The sequence below is a fragment of the Engystomops pustulosus genome, chromosome 1 (genome assembly GCF_040894005.1).
Source record: "Engystomops pustulosus chromosome 1, aEngPut4.maternal, whole genome shotgun sequence".
Classification (NCBI taxonomy): domain Eukaryota; kingdom Metazoa; phylum Chordata; class Amphibia; order Anura; family Leptodactylidae; genus Engystomops; species Engystomops pustulosus.
In genome coordinates, this window is record NC_092411.1 from 268,955,007 (window position 1) to 268,973,348 (window position 18,342).

An 18,342-nucleotide genomic window follows, 5' to 3' on the forward strand; every position below is an offset into this window, starting at 1 on the left:
AACTAAGGGTTGTCTGTAAGTCGGGTGTCCTTAAGTCAGGGACTGCCAGTATATAGGGGGAGTTTTATCAGAGGTAAAACTGTTCTAGTTGCCCATCGAAACCAATCAGAGCTCAGCTTTCATTTTATAAACAGTTGTGGGGAAATGAAAGCTAAGCTCTGATTTGTTGTCATGGGCAACTAGAACAGTTCTGCTCTCAGACACGTCTGAAAAATCTCCCCTTTTATATAAGATCAACATCATGGGGGAGATTTATCAGAAGAGAGCAGAACTGCTCTAGACAGATAGTCCACAAGAGATCCAAAGCAGCACAATAAACATCCATGAATAATGTATTTATAGCAGATCTACACTTTATAATCACTGATGAGGTGTTTTAGGTATTTTATGAATTAAAGTTAGGCTACATTCACACTAACGTGTGCCCGCTGTACGTAGGCGCCGGGGCGCTGCTCACACCCGCCCCTCTCCAAAGTGATATATGGCGCTGCATTCCGGAGAAAGATAGGACGTGTCCTATCCTTCTCCCGTCTACGGAACGGTACGATGCAGCATGTGTCTATGGGGGACGTACACTCACCGGCCACTTTATTAGGTACACCTGTCCAACTGCTCGTTAACACTTAATTTCTAATCAGCCAATCACATGGCGGCAACTCAGTGCATTCAGGCATGTAGACATGGTCAAGACAATCTCCTGCAGTTCAAACCGAGCATCAGTATGGGGAAGAAAGGTGATTTGTGGCCTTAGAACGTGGCATGGTTGTTGGTGCCAGAAGGGCTGGTCTGAGTATTTCAGAAACTGCTGATCTACTGGGATTTTCACGCACAACCATCTCTAGGGTTTACAGAGAATGGTCCGAAAAAGAAAAAACATCCAGTGAGCGGCAGTTCTGTGGGCGGAAATGCCTTGTTGATGCCAGAGGTCAGAGGAGAATGGGCAGACTGGTTCGAGCTGATAGAAAGGCAACAGTGACTCAAATCGCCACCCGTTACAACCAAGGTAGGCAGAAGAGCATCTCTGAATGCACAGTACGTCGAACTTTGAGGCAGATGGGCTACAGCAGCAGAAGACCACACCGGGTGCCACTCCTTTCAGCTAAGAACAGAAAACTGAGGCTACAATTTGCACAAGCTCATCGAAATTGGACAGTAGAAGATTGGAAAAATGTTGCCTGGTCTGATGAGTCTCGATTTATGCTGCGACATTCGGATGGTAGGGTCAGAATTTGGCGTCAACAACATGAAAGCATGGATCCATCCTGCCTTGTATCAACGGTTCAGGCTGGTGGTGGTGGTGTCATGGTGTGGGGAATATTTTCTTGGCACTCTTTGGGCCCCGTGGTACAACGCCACAGCCTACCTGAGTATTGTTGCTGACCATGTCCATCCCTTTATGAGCACAATGTACCCTGTAACATCTGATGGCTACTTTCAGCAGGATAATGCGCCATGTCATAAAGCTGGAATTATCTCAGACTGGTTTCTTGAACATGACAATGAGGTCACTGGACTCAAATGGCCTCCACAGTCACCAGATCTCAATCCAATAGAGCATCTTTGGGATGTGGTGGAACGGGAGATTCGCATCATGGATGTGCAGCCGACAAATCTGCGGCAACTGTGTGATGCCATCATGTCAATATGGACCAAAATCTCTGAGGAGCTTCCAGCACCTTGTTGAATCTATGCCACGAAGAATTGAGGCAGTTCTGAAGGCAAAAGGGGGTCCAACCCGTTACTAGCATGGTGTACCTAATAAAGTGGCCGTGAGTGTAAATACATATGAGATGGATAAGTGATAGTAGATAAATTATAGAAAGATAAATAGAAAGATAGAAAGGTGGTAACACACCGAAACATTGCCAGTTTGGGAATAAACTCTTCTTCGCTTTTACCTGCTTGGATCTGGATTTTTGGATTTTATGTATACATGGGTTCCCACCCTGGTCTCTGAGGCCTCTGCACCCCCCCCCCCCCCCCTTGCAGGTGAGGTGTACTTTGGACTTTACTTTTTTATCGAAAGATAGATAGATAGATCTGGGTCAATCACTCTCTCATATGCCACATTCTGTACAAATGAGACAATAATCCCTTTCAGTAATTTGCAGAATTATAACAGATCTAACAGTCTCCCATATTTTGGTTACAGGTGTTTGAAGAGGAGCACCACATCCTATATCTGGACCATGGTGGGGTCATTGTGGCTATCAAGGATACATCTATTCCTCTGAAAATACTCAAGTAACGTATTATTATGTTATCCTTCATACCTTGTCTTAAGATTATTTCTCCTGTTGGTATAGGTAACAAGTTGCTGTTGATGGATCCAAGCATAGAAATCACTAGTCATGATAAATCTCCACCATTCAATCTAGTGATTGTGGCTTTTAGGTAGAGGGGTGTGTTTTAATTCCTCCTCCCACTCTTAATACAGCTGTAGTATCCAACCAGAAGCCTGCTACAACTGTCACAGAGTGGAGAGGATAGATTGTGAAGCATCTCATTGTAGAGAGCAGATCTTCAGGGTAAGACCCTTCCCTAAGGAGCACTTGAAGAGCTGCAGGCACTGAATTCCATTGTAAAAAAAAAAACCTGCCCAGAAAGTGGTGGCTTTCACCTTTTATATTGCAAATTTAGCACCCACTATGACAACCCACCAGCCTCTTCAGGTAGTTTATGAAATATCCTTTCTAAGTCCCACGCCTTGTTGCCTATTAAAAATCTCCTCCAAAGTCATATGCAAATGAGCAGGAAAGCATTACTTTTAGGGGCTGAAGTGGTTACGTCCTCTAAGATGGCTATATTTTGTTCTCTTTAGTACCTGCGAAAATGGCTTTGGTGTCATATTAAAGATAATAATGTTATCTTCCGTATCACATGAGCTAAAAAACTACAGATGCAGGAAGTTGAAGGGGTTTTCTACGTTTAATCAAAAACTGACACCTCCAATTCTGCCTTTAAAGAGGTTGTACGGGTTTATTCAAAAACATATAACCGGCCTGGACGGAAGAGGTATATTCAATTCTGTAGCAGGTGACCAGAAATTGTCGGGTCTGCGTGCTCTAACTCTGTAAACAAACAGAGGCACGGAACTTTCGGGACTGGCCTGGTGGATGTTAAGAAAACAAGAAAGAGTTAGTACTTACCTTCGCCGGTGGTCCCGTTGTCCTGCGCCATCTCCCATCACGCTGACCCGATAACATTTAGTCACCGTCTAAAGCACTGAATCTACCCCTCCTGGTATATGTTTTTGACTAAACCAGTACAACCCTTGTAAATACATAATTAGAGGTGTGAGTTCCAGATAAAAATTCAAAGCCTGAAATGAAGCTTTTAAAAGTGACTCATCTCCAGTGATTTATGACTCTTCTCTGCTCATTTGCATATGACTTTGGAAGTTTTTTATGCATAAACAAGTGAGATTTCACATAAAAGAAGGAATTCTAGAAAGGACATTTCATCCTCTGTCTGAGGGGGCTGTTAGTTTAGTGGGAACCGGGTGATAGTGTCCCATTAAGATGTTGGGAGTCCACGCCTCCCGCAGTTGTACTGCCCACATAAAATCCGTAATTCATAGGCAGCAGAGGGATGCCTGGCTTTATAGTTTAGGATGTAATAAATCTTATATAAGTGTCGTTTTGTCTTATGAATTTTCCAATGTTTTATTTACCTCAAATTACGCCAAGTCGGTCATTTCCATAGGACTCTGATATTCTGTATAATTAACTTATTAATTATTAATATTAATTAAAATGTCTTGTATTTATTAAATCCTTATACTATGCAAGAAGGTTTTATGCCAAGACATTTCAGTATTCCCCTCTTAAATAAGAAATAATATTGTGTCAAATAAATAAAAAAAAATTTTCTCCATTTTTTTTATTGTTTTTTGCTAGATTCAGCGTTGATGAAGGTTACTCGTGGAGCGTCCATAATTTCACCAGCACGTCCGTGTTTGTGGACGGCCTCCTCAGTGAACCCGGGGATGAGACTTTGGTGATGACGTAGGTTACTCGATGCTTTGGACTACTGTTTTTGATTTAAGGAGATTGTACAATTTTCCAGATTTCCGAATCTAACCAGCGCTGTAGGAAATTGATGTTTTTATTTTTGGTTGCCATGGCTACTACTCGAGACACATATGACATTGTACTATTTGTTTCCCTTTTAAGTACATAAGAAACATATGACATATCCCTGGATGTGGCCGTTCACACTAGATACACTAGTTTTTAATATTTTAATGAAATGCTAATTTCTACAATGAAGTAAATGAAGAATGCATGAGGAGACTGACACAGGCACACACAGGCTGCAGCCGATTCATCAGTGCGAGTCAAAAAGCTTTTACCCCCCACTAGTCCCATGTCCCTGTCTTCGCTCCCTGACAAAATTAGGGATCGGCTTTAACAGTCCCATACAAATCAATGGAGGACATGTGCTATCTTTCTCCGCTGCGGTGCTGCACGTGTGCTGGACCAAACCGCTCCCGTATGGCGCCGTGCGCCCATTGCCGTGTATGGGGGATGTCGGCCGTTTATACGTCCCCCATACATTTGTGTGAATGTAGCCTTAGGACATATCTCTAGTGGCGGCTCCATATCTCCGGAGCTTCTGGTGCAGTTGGACTGAATGCGCTGATGTTGCTTCTTTGTGTGTGTGAACAATAAGCCAATGCCTGGTCTTAGAGAACACGCTAAGACCAGGGACCGGCTCAGTGGGTAAAAAAAGCTGTTGAGACCAGGGACCCGGCTCAGTGGGTAAAAAAAGCTGTCGAAAGGGAGCCATAACTGGAGAGGTGGAAGCCCCATAAAGAAGTATTTTTTTAATTTTTATAACTCGTTATGGATTTTCCCAAAAATCGAAATACCCCCTTCCGACCCCAAATACAAAGTGGTAGATATAAAGGGTAACCCAAGTAGCGGTCACACCCAGACCCAGAATGGCACCCAATGGCGAAGGATTCTTGTGTGTATACATTGCATCTGGTGTAAATGAAGTGTTTGGGAATAAGGATGTGAAGAGCGCGGTAAATGAAGCGTTCTAACAAGCTTGAAGTGATATCCATTCACTGGCGCAGTTCATATCTGCAGTGAGAAAATACACTGAGGATTCTCTTTGACAATTCCCTGAGCCTCAACTTTTATTTAGATGATAAATGTATCGTGCTTACCTGTAAGACTAACAGATGGGCTTCAAGCGCGGCATTTTATCTGGAGCATTTCTGCAAAGTAACCACAAGTTTTTAATATTCTTCAAAGCTTCGCGATTTCTCAGCGGGTGGAAGGCCGAGCGGCAAGGCTGATGTCACACTGCCACCTAGTGGGCAAGGAATATGGGACGATTCCATCTCTTTTGTTATTATTTGCCGCTATTGTATATACAGACGGTCCGCGGGTTACGTACAGGATATTATTGTATCATTTTATCATTGTAAATCAAAATTGATTTTCAAAATGTTTTGCTGTAATGGGACCAAGGATTATCAATAAAACTTGATTACAGACGCCTTACAGCTGATCATTGCAGTCTGGGCCCAAAGTTACATCCAGAGAGCTTCACCAGAGGTCACAGTGGTCAGACTGTAACTAGGGGTCGTGTGTAAGTCGGGTGTCCTTAAGTAGGGGACCGCTTATTTTTATGCAGTAATTAATAATAAAAAAATAATAATCATTAATATGATTTTGGCAACAGAATGTCCTGTGTATTCCTTATTCAGGACAAGGGTCTTTCTGTTTGTCTTCTTTAACATTCAGAATATCATAAATAGGTGCATTACCAAACACGGCCTTCAGACAAGAATGGCGCTGTTCCAGAGGGTAAAAAAACCCTTATTAAATTTGCAAAAGTGTTTTAAATTTACATAAATGTTATCATTATCTGGCAGACATTTCCAGAGGAAGGCAAGTGCTACTTTGATAATTGATGTTTGGCTAGAATAAACATCTCTTTATTTGATAAGAATGTATTATATTTTACCTATAGTATACAGATTAGATAACACTCAGTAAGGACTCTCTTCCAGTTAACAGTTTTTTTTTAATTGCATTTTTATTGAAAAGTTTTTATATTACAAAACATATAGTATATATTCAGATATAAGCATACAGTAAACTGTTTTCAGTGTCACCTACAGGCAGCTTCCCTACAAGTCAATGTCTGACCCATTATGAAGCCTTGAAACTTGATTATTTCAACCAAAGCAGATAAATCATCAATATATATCGCTGGTTATATTACAGGGCTTTATAATAGTTTTGAAGGAGAGATCATTTGCATACATTTTCCCAAGGTAGCATTGCTGGATCTCTGAACCAGAACCAGGGTACCTCTAACACAATGGGGGACCAGATGCCTGGACCATTTGTATGGTCTCCCTTGCTGTATGAATTTCATTCAAGTATTTCTATTACCTTCCCGTTCCGATAGAATATTTGGAATCCTACGAATTTTGTTCCAGTGAGTGTCTGAGATAGGGAATTTAGATTGTAAGCTCCACTCCAGCGATCACAGTCTCTATTACAGAGTTGGTGCTATATAAGCAGCAGCAAAAAATCTGATATTTGATATATGACTTTTTGCCTTTATGGGATTGTATTAGAAGATTACAGGGGGTCTCCACAAATCTTGATGGTCTACCTTGCAGTAAGTGTTTCAATTCTCTACAGCACTCCTACAGATGAAATGAGGTATTACACCACAGCTGCTAAAACAGACAGACGGGACTCGCAATGTACAGACATAATATTAATTGTGGTTTCTATATGAAGAACTAAATAACTCGTCTTAAAACCCTTTAAGCCAGGAAATCTCTCACCATAACACCTCTATATATTGGAAAGAGTGTAGCTTTATTTACTGCAGTTGGTAGAAGTCATATTCCCTTATGGCAATTCCCTATTACGTCCAGCAGCGCGGTTTCCATGCCTGGCTGACCACAGCAAAATGTGCTTAGGTTTGTTAAAGATATTGCGGATGAAAAATAGTAGTTGGAGCTTATCGGTGCAGGACACGTCTCGTGTCTGTGTAGACCGTGTCCATCAGATACTGAATACTGTTCTGAAGTACAAATCAACTGTGGGAACATAAAATACCAATGTTTTACTTACAGGGTCTTCGGCCATATCAGTTACCGATCAGAATGGGAACTAGTAAAAGTTGATTTTAGACCCTCGTTCTTCCGAGAGTGCACTGAGGAGGATTACGAGTCCTGGAATCTCTCCAACTTACAGGTGTTGTATGATAATGGACAGGGTCTGCAGACAAGGTTAGGCCACACGCAAATGAGCGTGTGCAATTTCCGGGTCGCAAGAAATGGGCCCTGCGCCGTTGCATGTGGTCTGTTGAAAATGAGTGGCGGTGTTCCTATTCTGAATTCGGCTGCTCAACACATTTACGGTGCAGTGGGACACATTTACTGCTGCCACCACTAGAGGGAGCTAGAGAGCCTTTTTGCATACCATAGTATAATTTTGTTCAATGAAATACATTGTATATTTTAAGGGAACCCGTCAGACAGTTTTGCACCAGTAAACCGCTAGGGTTTAGAGTTCCAAACATATTCAGCTTACCTCTGCCCCTTGCCACTGTGCAGGAAATGAGCCATGGATCCACTGAGATGGGTCCACATGAACCACTGGCACATGCACAGTGCACCGAGGCTGCTACACATCACTTCACTCAACAGTTGTCTAGTACATGCACAATGAAGTGATGTGTACTACCCCTGGATTCAACTGCCGCAGCCTCATGTTGACTCCAAAACTGCCTGACAGGATCCCTTTAAATCTCTTCCTATTAGGACTTTTGATATTGATAGAAGAATTGCATGTTTTAGCCCCAAGTGGTTCAGAAAAGAGGCAGAGATAGATGATGGATAGATGATGGATAGATGATAGATAGATGATAGATAGATGATAGATAGATGATAGATAGATGATAGATAGATATGAGATAGATAGATATGAGATAGATAGATAGATAGATATGAGATAGATATGAGATAGATAGATATGAGATAGATATGAGATAGATAGATATGAGATAGATAGATAGATAGATAGATAGATAGATAGATAGATAGATAGATAGATATGAGATAGATAGATGATAGATATGAGATAGATAGATAGATATGAGATAGATAGATAGATATGAGATAGATAGATAGATAGATAGATAGATATGAGATAGATAGATAGATAGATAGATAGATAGATAGATAGATAGGTATATATGAGATAGATAGATAGATTTGAGATAGATAGATAGATTTGAGATAGATAGATAGATTTGAGATAGATAGATAGATTTGAGATAGATAGATAGATTTGAGATAGATAGATAGATTTGAGATAGATAGATAGATTTGAGATAGATAGATAGATAGATAGATATGAGATAGATATAGATATAGATAGATATAGATAGATAGAAAGTTTGAAACATTATTTATCATGTCATAAGAAAATTCAAAAATTGCAAACAATTTGATGGGTATCCACTCATAGCCCTGGTCCTGTAACCGTTTGGAAAGTATTTACTATATTTGTATCTACTTTATTTGTAGGGCGAGCGCTGTATTATGGGGCAGCAGAGGAGCTTCCGTAAGAGAAAGACATCATCATGGTGCATTAAGGGCAAGAGTTTTACCTCGGCCCTTACATCTAGAATATGCCAGTGTGAAAGCACGGACTATGTGTGGTATGTTATATACGTAATATGTGATACTAATAGACCCAATTATAGCACATGCTGCATGTGGGTGCATAAATTATATTCAGGTATGTAAAGGGTACAACATGATGCCTGATCAAATGTCTCTGTCAATGGTACTCACTACTAGTTGCATAGTTTGCTACCCCTGTAGTTACGCCATGGCCCCAGACATAGCAACTGCTATGGGGCCCGCAGTATCAGGGGGGCCCGGCCACCCGACCTGACACACTAAAGAATGGAGGAGGTGCACTATTAAATACATATTATGCTGCACATTGTACATCATAATATGTATATAACAGTGCACATCATCCACATTACACAGCTGAGCCGGCAGTTCATATCACAAATGTTGGGGGAGTGGACAGCAGATTGGCAGGGACAATCTCTCATCTCTACTACCTGTGGTCTACTTCCCCAATGTGATCTGCAGCTACTGGGCTACATGAGTTGTGAGACCCCTCTGGGATAAGAAGACTGCCTATTATTTTTTTAAGGGGAGGGGGTCCCATTTAGAAGTCTGGCATGGGGCCCAGTCTCTCCTAGTTAAGCTCCTGTTTGGGGTCCAGGAGGTACATGTGATGCCTCTGACATAACATATATCGATATCAAAAGTGTTTTAAGTATTCCAGCCTCATCAGAAGTTGGTACAAGATCACTTGAACATCAGGTTTAATTACAGATGTGCTTCCCCTGCGGAAACTAAAACCCCGCCCATGAGGAACCATCAGTGATTGGAAAAGAACAGGAGGTTACTTGGTGACCTCTACGCTAAAGTTTTATCGTGAGATATCACAGTCTGGATTCACTGTAGGTAGCACCACAATTGAGCATTGGCTTATATAATAAAGTGAACTGTTCTATACAAAATTGTAGAATTTAAACTTATAACAAAGATATACATTGGAGGACATGAATCCATTCTGTATCCTCTCTAATTTCAGTCCTCCCAGAGGAAAAGGCTAATATTCCTATCTGTTCTTTATTTGCAGTGACTATGGATTTGAGCAGGAGGTCACTCAGAAACAAACCAGCAGATGTTTTGCTGATTTTTGGTTTAACCCAGAAGCTCCACCGGACGATTGCACAGTGGGACAAACCTATACCAGTACAACCGGGTAAGGAGTCTAAAAAAAGTCATTTGTATCCATAGTAATCGGGTATAAACAAGTAGTGTGGTCCTCTTCTTCCTCTGCCTCCTCATTTACTCTATAGAATAGTCAGATGTGGGCGTGTAACAGGATATGACTACCGAAAGGGTTTGCTTGTAGTCTGTTACCATGGAGACATGTAGATCTCTATGTGAAGGAGCTATTTATACACAAAGCTGTAAGGTATTTACCACAAAGTCATTATTAATATATGGAATATATAGTATTGGGTATATGGCCCAATATGCATCACTTTTACATGTGCTATGGGGAGGATATATCTTGAAATAACAGGAAACCCCCTTTAAATAAGACTGTTTTTGGAAGTAAAAGAGTAGAATGGTCCCAGCTCTATCCCTTTTATGAAGTACATGGCTGCTCCATCAGAACAGGATGGATTACACCTTCGTTCTCTAGGACTGGAGGTCTTGAAGCATGAAATTTGAAACAGAGGCGCAGAGTCCACCTATATAACACCCAAGCACCCAAGGAAGCACGATGAAAAATAACCCTGCGGGAGAAAAGAAATCTAAGACATATGAAGCTGAATGTACCTTCTAACATCTTAGTTCCTGAAGGGCAGCTTGATGAATAGTCATCGCGTCCTGATTTTCTCCTGCCCTAATGCCTCCGTAATAAATGGACGGATCAGATGTCTGCTTATGAAGAATGGCCACTTAGGTGTATTGAGCGGTGGCGCGGCCCACAGGTACACCATGTCTACTCAGCGTGCCCACAACGATTCAGTGAGGAGATGTGTGATTATATTCTGCTGCAGTATAGAGTGGTCCTTACTCACTTACCCACTGGGGCTTATTTACGAAGGGTCCCGCGGATCACACTTTTGTCGGCTTTTAGAAATTTTCGGGTTTCGCACGGCTGTGACAGGTATTTAGAAGGGGATTGTGCCGCACGCGATTTGATTTTGGCGCTTGGATTTTCATGCGACAGAAATGGGGGGGGTGAGTCGTCGGACAATCTGACGGATTCAGACTGAGCGTGGGAATTAACTTTAAAATTGTGTCGCAAGACAATGCACTTACATGCACCGGAAAGAAGAAGGTGAACCCCGGCGGACCTGAGCGGGGAAGCGACACATGCAGGATATCGGGCGCACGATCTTAGTAAATCGTGGCAGAATGCATTATCGTGAGCGGGGATCGCGACAGGACCGGATAAGTAAATGTGCCCCATTGTGTCTTTGTTGAAAACTGCATTGCAGGCGTCCCAGCTTAAATCTGCCTCTCCCCACCAGGGAAATCCGTCCCCAATCTTTTTCTGCCTTTGGATATGCTGGCCCTGCCCACATGAGTGTGACACCACTCATTGTGGGGGTGTGAGATGATTACAAGATCTGTAATTTACCACACAGTGCTAGTGGGAGGAACAAAATTCTGGTAAGGACAGGAAGTGGGCAGGATGAAGACTTCCTGTCTGCTCAAGTCAAGATTTGAAGAGACATGGAGCTGTCGATCAAAAAAAAGAGGTGGGGTTCACTGGCAGCCTGGAAAAAAACATGACTCTTCTGCTCAGAAGTTGACTCATGTCTACTCATTTGCATATTATAAAAACATCTTTAATCAAGGTACAGTATTACAGTGGCCGCTAATATTAGGTGATATGGGGAGGAATTTTAACCTTTTAACAGGGGTAAAATGCCAGCCCCAGTGCCCCTGAATACAGTGCCATGCTCAGTGCCCCTAAATACAGTCAAAATATGCCAGCCTCAGTGCCCCTGAATACAGTGCCAAACTCAGTGCCCCTTAATACAGTGCCATGCTCGATGCCCATGAGTACAGTGTAAACCGCAGTATCACAAAACACAGTGCCGGACAATGTTCCCCAAATGCAGGGTCAGACATGGTCACCTAAAGTACAGTGCCAGAAAAAGTCCTCAAAAGTTTTTTGACTTGACATTGGGAACATCAGGTCATCTGAATTGAGTATGATGCTAAATTTTAATCTACCGAACCGACAATTAATTTGACCTGGAATTAAAAGGAAATGGCTCCATGATAATTGCGGGAACATTACGGTTCTGGATGTTTCCTATGTCCAGTCTTCCATTGTTTTAGTACCCGGCTCCCTTTTGAATCCCTTGTATTTAGGTGGATTGTTGTGTTGCGTTAAGTCTTCCCCAGTCTCTTCTCTCTCATCTTCATTCACCCGGCATCAACTGCACTATTAATTAAATTCAGTGTTAGTGTTCTCCAACCGAGCAGACGTCCATGAAATTCCTAGAGCATACGAGCCAACGGAGGGGAAAGCACATCTTCCATTGGAATAAACAGCCCGGCCCTTTGAAAAATAATTGCCTGCTTTACATTTTAGGCCCATCCAATTTAAAAAGGATTTTGGTTTACTGCAAACACCAGGCTGTTTAGTAAAGCGCAGCCCATGGATGGGTTATCTCCGCTTCATCTGGAAAGACACTTTGTATTTCTTGTGTGCAACGACGGCCTTTAACGGCCTCTTGCCCGCATTGAGCTTTTCAGACGATCTGCTACTGGGCCATTTGTGGTTGTTATGTAGGATTAAGAGACTTGGAAGTCACATTTACAGTGTTCGCCTTTCCAGGGATTTAATGCAGAACAGTAAAAGCCATTCTGTGACACAACACATGTGCTACATTATTGATGAGAGTTGTTAGCAGGGCTTTGTGGGAAAAGAACTGAAAAACAGATGAAACTGCATTAAAGAGGTTACGGCAGAGAGGAGAAAAATTTGTAAAATAAAGGTGGACTGCTCCTTAAAGAGTTGTCACAAAACCAGAATTTGATCATCAACACAGATTGAAATAATTCTGTGCAAAAAAGCTCAATTGAGTGGCCTCCTCAAACCTAAGCTCAACAGCTTAGGTGAACTTTAAGGTGAGATGTAAATTGGATTTATGAAGTCATGGAGGTGGCGAGTTTAACATTAAAGTCAAGCTTTCCCTGCCTTAGAAAGTGCCCTTCACTGTAATTCTAGTCCTACGTCCTGGGACATCCTGACCAGATCTCCTGAAGTCCGGCACATGATGTCAATCACATGGGAGGAGGCGTTCAGAAAGAGGGAGAGCTTGACTTCAGGGCTGAACTCTCCGCCTCCCTGACTTGATACGACCAATTAATATCTCACTTCAAAGTTGTTTTTCTGAATGATGCCACCACACTGGACCATGAATGAAAAATTATCTGGAAGGTGCTCAGCTGCTTGACAACTGTGATGAACAAGGGGGATTCACATGCCAGATATTGGGGCAGATTTACTTACCCGGTCCGTTCGCGATCCAGCGGCGCGTTCTCTGCGGTGGATTCGGGTCCGGCCGGGATTCACTAAGGTAGTTCCTCCGCCGCTGCTGCGCTGAAAAGCATCTGAACGCACTGGAATTCACCGAGCCTGACCAAGTGAAGGTAAGTGCGTCCCAAACGACCCTTTTTTTGTTTTAAATGCGGCGGTTTTTCCTAATCCGTCAGGATGGCGCCGATGCGCCACAATCCGATCGCGTGCGCCAAAATCCCGGGGCAATACAGGGAAAATCGGTGCAAATCGGAAATATTCGGGTAACACGTCGGGAAAACGCAAATCGGGCCCTTAGTAAATGACCCCCATTGTGATGAACATACTTGTACAAGGGAGATTCACATGCCAGGTTTTGTCCTGGTTTTGTCCAGGTTTTATCAACCCATTAATATCCCTTACTGCCCCCTAGCCTTATCTTGTATAGCTAATGAGACCTTGGAAACTTCCTACTACAAGGGCTGCAGTAGGACTAATTTTAAATCATAAGGATTATAAAATCTAAGACCAATATTTTGGCTAGGGACAGTTATAGAGTTTTGGTCCGAAGGGCAAATACATTTATGGAATAGGGGTAGCCAGGGGAACATTGTGCCCTGACTCCCTAGGTTCTAGCATGCTTGGACACCAAGATATATAGTAAATATCTTGGGATTGGGACCATAGAAAATGGGTCAGGTTTGGTATCAATGCGATCCAGGGATTCACCCGGATCCAATGATACCAGAAGCCTGACCCTCTCACCTAAAGCTATGACTTCTCCAAGGTTCTGGACTTAATAGGGCCCTATGAGCCCTCCTGGGGGTGTGCAGGGGTGTGTCAGCAGCTAATATTATCAGAACACCCCTCTAAATCACTTCCTGCGCCTCTCAGAACCGGTGTGTTCTAGGAGTGTCTATAAAAGGATAATTGATTGACCTTGTGCACCCTTCAGGGGTCCGAAACATCATGTTTTCCTTCACAACAACATAATGGTTTATTAGGTCAATTTCTGATGACAGGTTCCCACGATTACAAATGACCCCTAGTTGCAGACGGACCTCTCTGGCCACAGTGACCTATGGTGAAGCTCTATGGATGCTTTACTTTAGTCCCAATGATCGGCTGTAAGGTGTCTTTAATCAAATTGTATTGATAATCCTTGACAGAATCCCATGACAGAACCGAATTTAGAAAATCCTCTGGGACTCAAAAAAAAAATTGTCTGTAGTCACAATTATAAAATATACCTGTTCTGACACATTCAACTTAAGAACCAACCTAAAGAATTTATCTTGTAAGTACCTGGGGGCTACCTGTAGCAGAGCAAAGCGGCAATTGGGACCTGAAGCAAGGTAAGTAGGCTTTCTTTTATTGCCACCCAAAATCCCTTAAATTGTGGTGATACTGTATCAATACTTCTAGATTTTTATCACTGCTGATTGTTAAGGCTCCAAGCAGTGAGACAATTTGTGATCATCCCAATGTCCAGAATGTCTAAAGTGCAGAACCTCTTGAAGTATTACGTTTTTCCCATTAAGTTTAATGGGTTGCTAAAGAAATATTAATGCACAATGGCCCAGATTCAACTAAATGGGTGCAGGGTGCAGCAGATTATTGAATACTGGCGCACGCTCCTCAATTATCTGGCGCCCCCTGCACTGATATGCCTATTTTGCTTTTTTTTTTGTCTTGTCTAGCGCAGACACTTTTTAAATACACGTTCAAGCTTTTCAGCACAAAGTCAGCCGGAAAACTGGTGAAACCAGAATAATAGATCTGGGCCAGTAGGTTGTATGTAGGTCAGTGCATATACATATATTTATGTTCTCCCTCATCTGTATGTTATGTTACAGGTATAGGAAAGTTGTATCCAACGTTTGTGAAGGAGGCATCGATCTTCAAGAAAATCTGGCGCGTTTTCAATGTCCTTTAATAGCGCCAAAAGGTTTACGTATCACCATTAAAGGAGACTCTATGGCTGTAAAACCAGGAGAAGACATCACGTTCATCGTACGGCAGGACCAGGTAACCTCTTCAGTTTCCAGAATGAGCAGGTCCCCCCTTTCCGACACTTGGATGAGGTTCCTACTAAGGGTTGGGGGTGAGGACTTAGATGCCACACGTTTCGACAACAGAAAATTGAAATGCATGAAATGTGGAAGTAGCTTCTTGGAGGTAGAGTATAGTCTCTGGCCCATAGTAGCCCATTTGGTAATTATAATACATATATATGGACAGTCAGATTAATGCATAATTTCTCAGAAGTCAAAACTTTCCATGGAGCCCATACCTAAGTTACAGCTTATCAGTAGTGAGGTCACCAACAAAGAGTATGGTCGAGCCTTGGTTGGGCCAAAACGGAGTCTCGTCCCCATACACTGGAACCAGGGCTGTAAATAATATTTTATAGATGGGGCTGTGGTCCAGATTTTGCATTGGATACCCAGTTATGCCACAAAAACAGAAACAGTTGTACCTTGTGAATTGGTACCAAGACATGAGTAGGTCAGACTCTGTCACGTTCTCCGAAAACCCATGTCATTAAAATATTATAGTAGGAAGTTGTCTCATCCAGCGCAAACTATGCAACAAACCACTCGCTTCCCAGGAAAAACATTGCTTCCCTGCCAAAGTAAATGTATAAAGTTTTATACACTTCTGAAAATGGCCGGAGTAAATTAGTATAGACGGGAAGGAAAATATTTGTGTGACTTGCTGTTAAAGGGCTGTGGTTTGGGAGTAGGAAACTACAAAAGGCAGACATGTTACATGTGGTCCGCATGATACCTACAACCTAAGATCCGACAGTGGGGCATAAGGTCGCAGGTTACATTGCATCATTATTGACAATCATTAGATATCACATTGCAGACTTCATGTGTCGCCTTGTGACATTGCGCCTGATGGTTGTCAATGGGTTGTGACTTATAGGGGCTACAACATGACCTCCAGACACAAAAAAGTACTGGATTTCTGGTCCACTTACAACTTTAACAAGGTAAAGCCAAGACTGCACACCTCTCAAGACAAAGGGGCAGATTTACTTACCCGGTCCATTCGCAATCCAGCGGCCGTGTTCTCTTCGGTGGATTCGGGATTCACCAAGGTAGTTCCTCCGACGTCCACCAGGTGTCGCTGCTGCGCTGAAGTCCGCCGAGGTCCGTCGGAGTTCATGATCTGTTGCTGGGTGCAGGTAAGCGCGTGTCCAGCAACACTTCTTTTTTTTAAATGCTGCTGTTTTTCCGAATCTGTCGGGTTTTCATTCAACCACCCCCCCATTTCCGTCGCGTGCACACCGGCGCACAAAAATCCGGGGCAATTCAGGGAAAATCACCGCAAAACGGAAACATTCGGGTAACCTGCCATAAAAACGCGATTCGGGCCCTTCGTAAATGACCCCCAAAGAGTTGCAGGATAGACTTAAACTATTGTGCAGTTGTGGGACTTAAAGTATCTCAAGAGAAGTTTTCGGAACTAACCTAGAATTACTGACTTGCTTCTAAATTTGATCCCGTAAATTCTGCGAGCGCACAAAGTGAGGTTGTCGGATCAAACTAGCTTTGGGCAACAAACTTTACGGACAGTCACTGGATAGTCTTATCTCCTTGCACAGCAGAATGATCAGGTTTTAATTTGCTGTAGGTATGTAAGTAGTTTCTTTAGCCTCCTCTCCTTATCTATCTGCTTTCAGAAGCACTGCTCACTGCAGGAGAAGAAAGAAACAAAAAATGCTCCATAGTTTTAGTTATGCTTTCAATGTGACCCGCCTGTCACGTGTATGATTTTCTTGTCAGATGTTGAAGTATTGTACATGCCCGCACCTATGGTTTGGTGATTCAACTTAAAAAGCAATGTCTTTACTTCTTTCCCCTTTTTTCTGCATCTCTATGTAGCCGTAACCTAAATCATATTTAATGTAATTTTGTATTTGTTCTACAGGGAGATATTTTAAACACTAAATACCAAGTGGATTTGGGAGACGGATTCAAGGCCATTTACGTGAACCTTACATTGATGGGTGAACCCATCCGCCACCGCTATGAGACTCCCGGAATATACAGGGTATCCGTCAAGGCTGAGAACGTTGCTGGGCACGATGAAGCCATCATCTACGTGCAGGTCATCAGTAAGTGACGCCACAGATTATTAAACATAAATATTCTCTAATCACATCCAAAGCTGCAACTGAAATAACACTGACACAGTCAGAGCTAAGTTATCAGCTTGGATAACACCAAATTAGCGCACGTTACCAGATGTTGCCTGCAACTCTGGCTGTGAATGGAGGAAATTAGCACAATAGACGTAATGAAAGGTAGACGCAAGGTTAATTAACACTTTACGTAGGTGCAAGCTGTGAAATACTGTGAAAGGTGAAGATTATTATATATCAGAATACATTACCTTAATGTGACTGTTTATGGTAATTATATATAATATCACAGGTAATTATATAAATACCTCTAGAAAATGAAGCTTAATGTATATAATTATGCGGATAAAATGCAGGTTATTGGATCTGTGATATGGTAGATTGTTAGACTCTATATATTCTGTATTAGTACGGTCATTTATTATAATTATATATAGTGTTCTGAATAATTATAGAAATATCCCCAAGGGTAATTTATGGATTTATGGCTTTAAGGCTCAGATTATTGGATTTGTTAGACTTGAAACACATGTACCTATGGGGGAAAGGGAAAACTCTTGCAGAATTTTTATTATGGCCATAATAAATGACCCCCTGCATTGTGCAGGAAGCTCTGAAGCACATCACCAGGGCATACAGGGTTAGGTGTCATTGCCATGTCTCCATTTTCACCTTTTCATGATTGAGGATAAATATCTGACCACCAGGGTTTTATCAATGGGGCCCCAAGTGATCATGAAAATTGGTGGCTCCTGTTATTCACTTATATGAGACTAAGAGAGCAGAGGCTGAGCGGGTGCACCATGGGGAACTTGTGATTCTATGTATATATGTTTATAGTAAAGAATCATTAAAGGGATTGTATTATAGCATTAACCGCTTACACATACAACCCACTTTGGCATATGGCATACATTTGGTATATACCTCCTTCTCTGTAAGGCAGATTGGGCAGCTGATAGAGGCTGTAGATAGGGGATAACTAGCTTATTGGTGATGGGACCCATAGACCCCCTGCACAGCAGAATAAATGGAACAGTTTGTAGCTAATGC

At 42.2% G+C, this 18,342-nt stretch overlaps 1 protein-coding gene across 4 annotated transcripts in view; it reads left to right on the plus strand.

Moving 5' to 3' along the window:
* The window catches only part of SORCS2 (sortilin related VPS10 domain containing receptor 2), a 661,827-nt gene that overhangs the window by 617,530 nt on the left and 25,955 nt on the right, over window positions 1-18,342 (plus strand). For all 4 annotated transcript variants that reach the window (XM_072126131.1, XM_072126132.1, XM_072126133.1 and 1 more), the window contains exons 13-19: window positions 2,153-2,244; window positions 3,900-4,007; window positions 7,115-7,235; window positions 8,573-8,706; window positions 9,714-9,839; window positions 14,990-15,161; window positions 17,076-17,262. In XM_072126131.1, coding sequence (XP_071982232.1) covers window positions 2,153-2,244; window positions 3,900-4,007; window positions 7,115-7,235; window positions 8,573-8,706; window positions 9,714-9,839; window positions 14,990-15,161; window positions 17,076-17,262 — 940 coding nt within the window. The remainder of the gene's footprint in view (window positions 1-2,152; window positions 2,245-3,899; window positions 4,008-7,114; window positions 7,236-8,572; window positions 8,707-9,713; window positions 9,840-14,989; window positions 15,162-17,075; window positions 17,263-18,342) is intronic.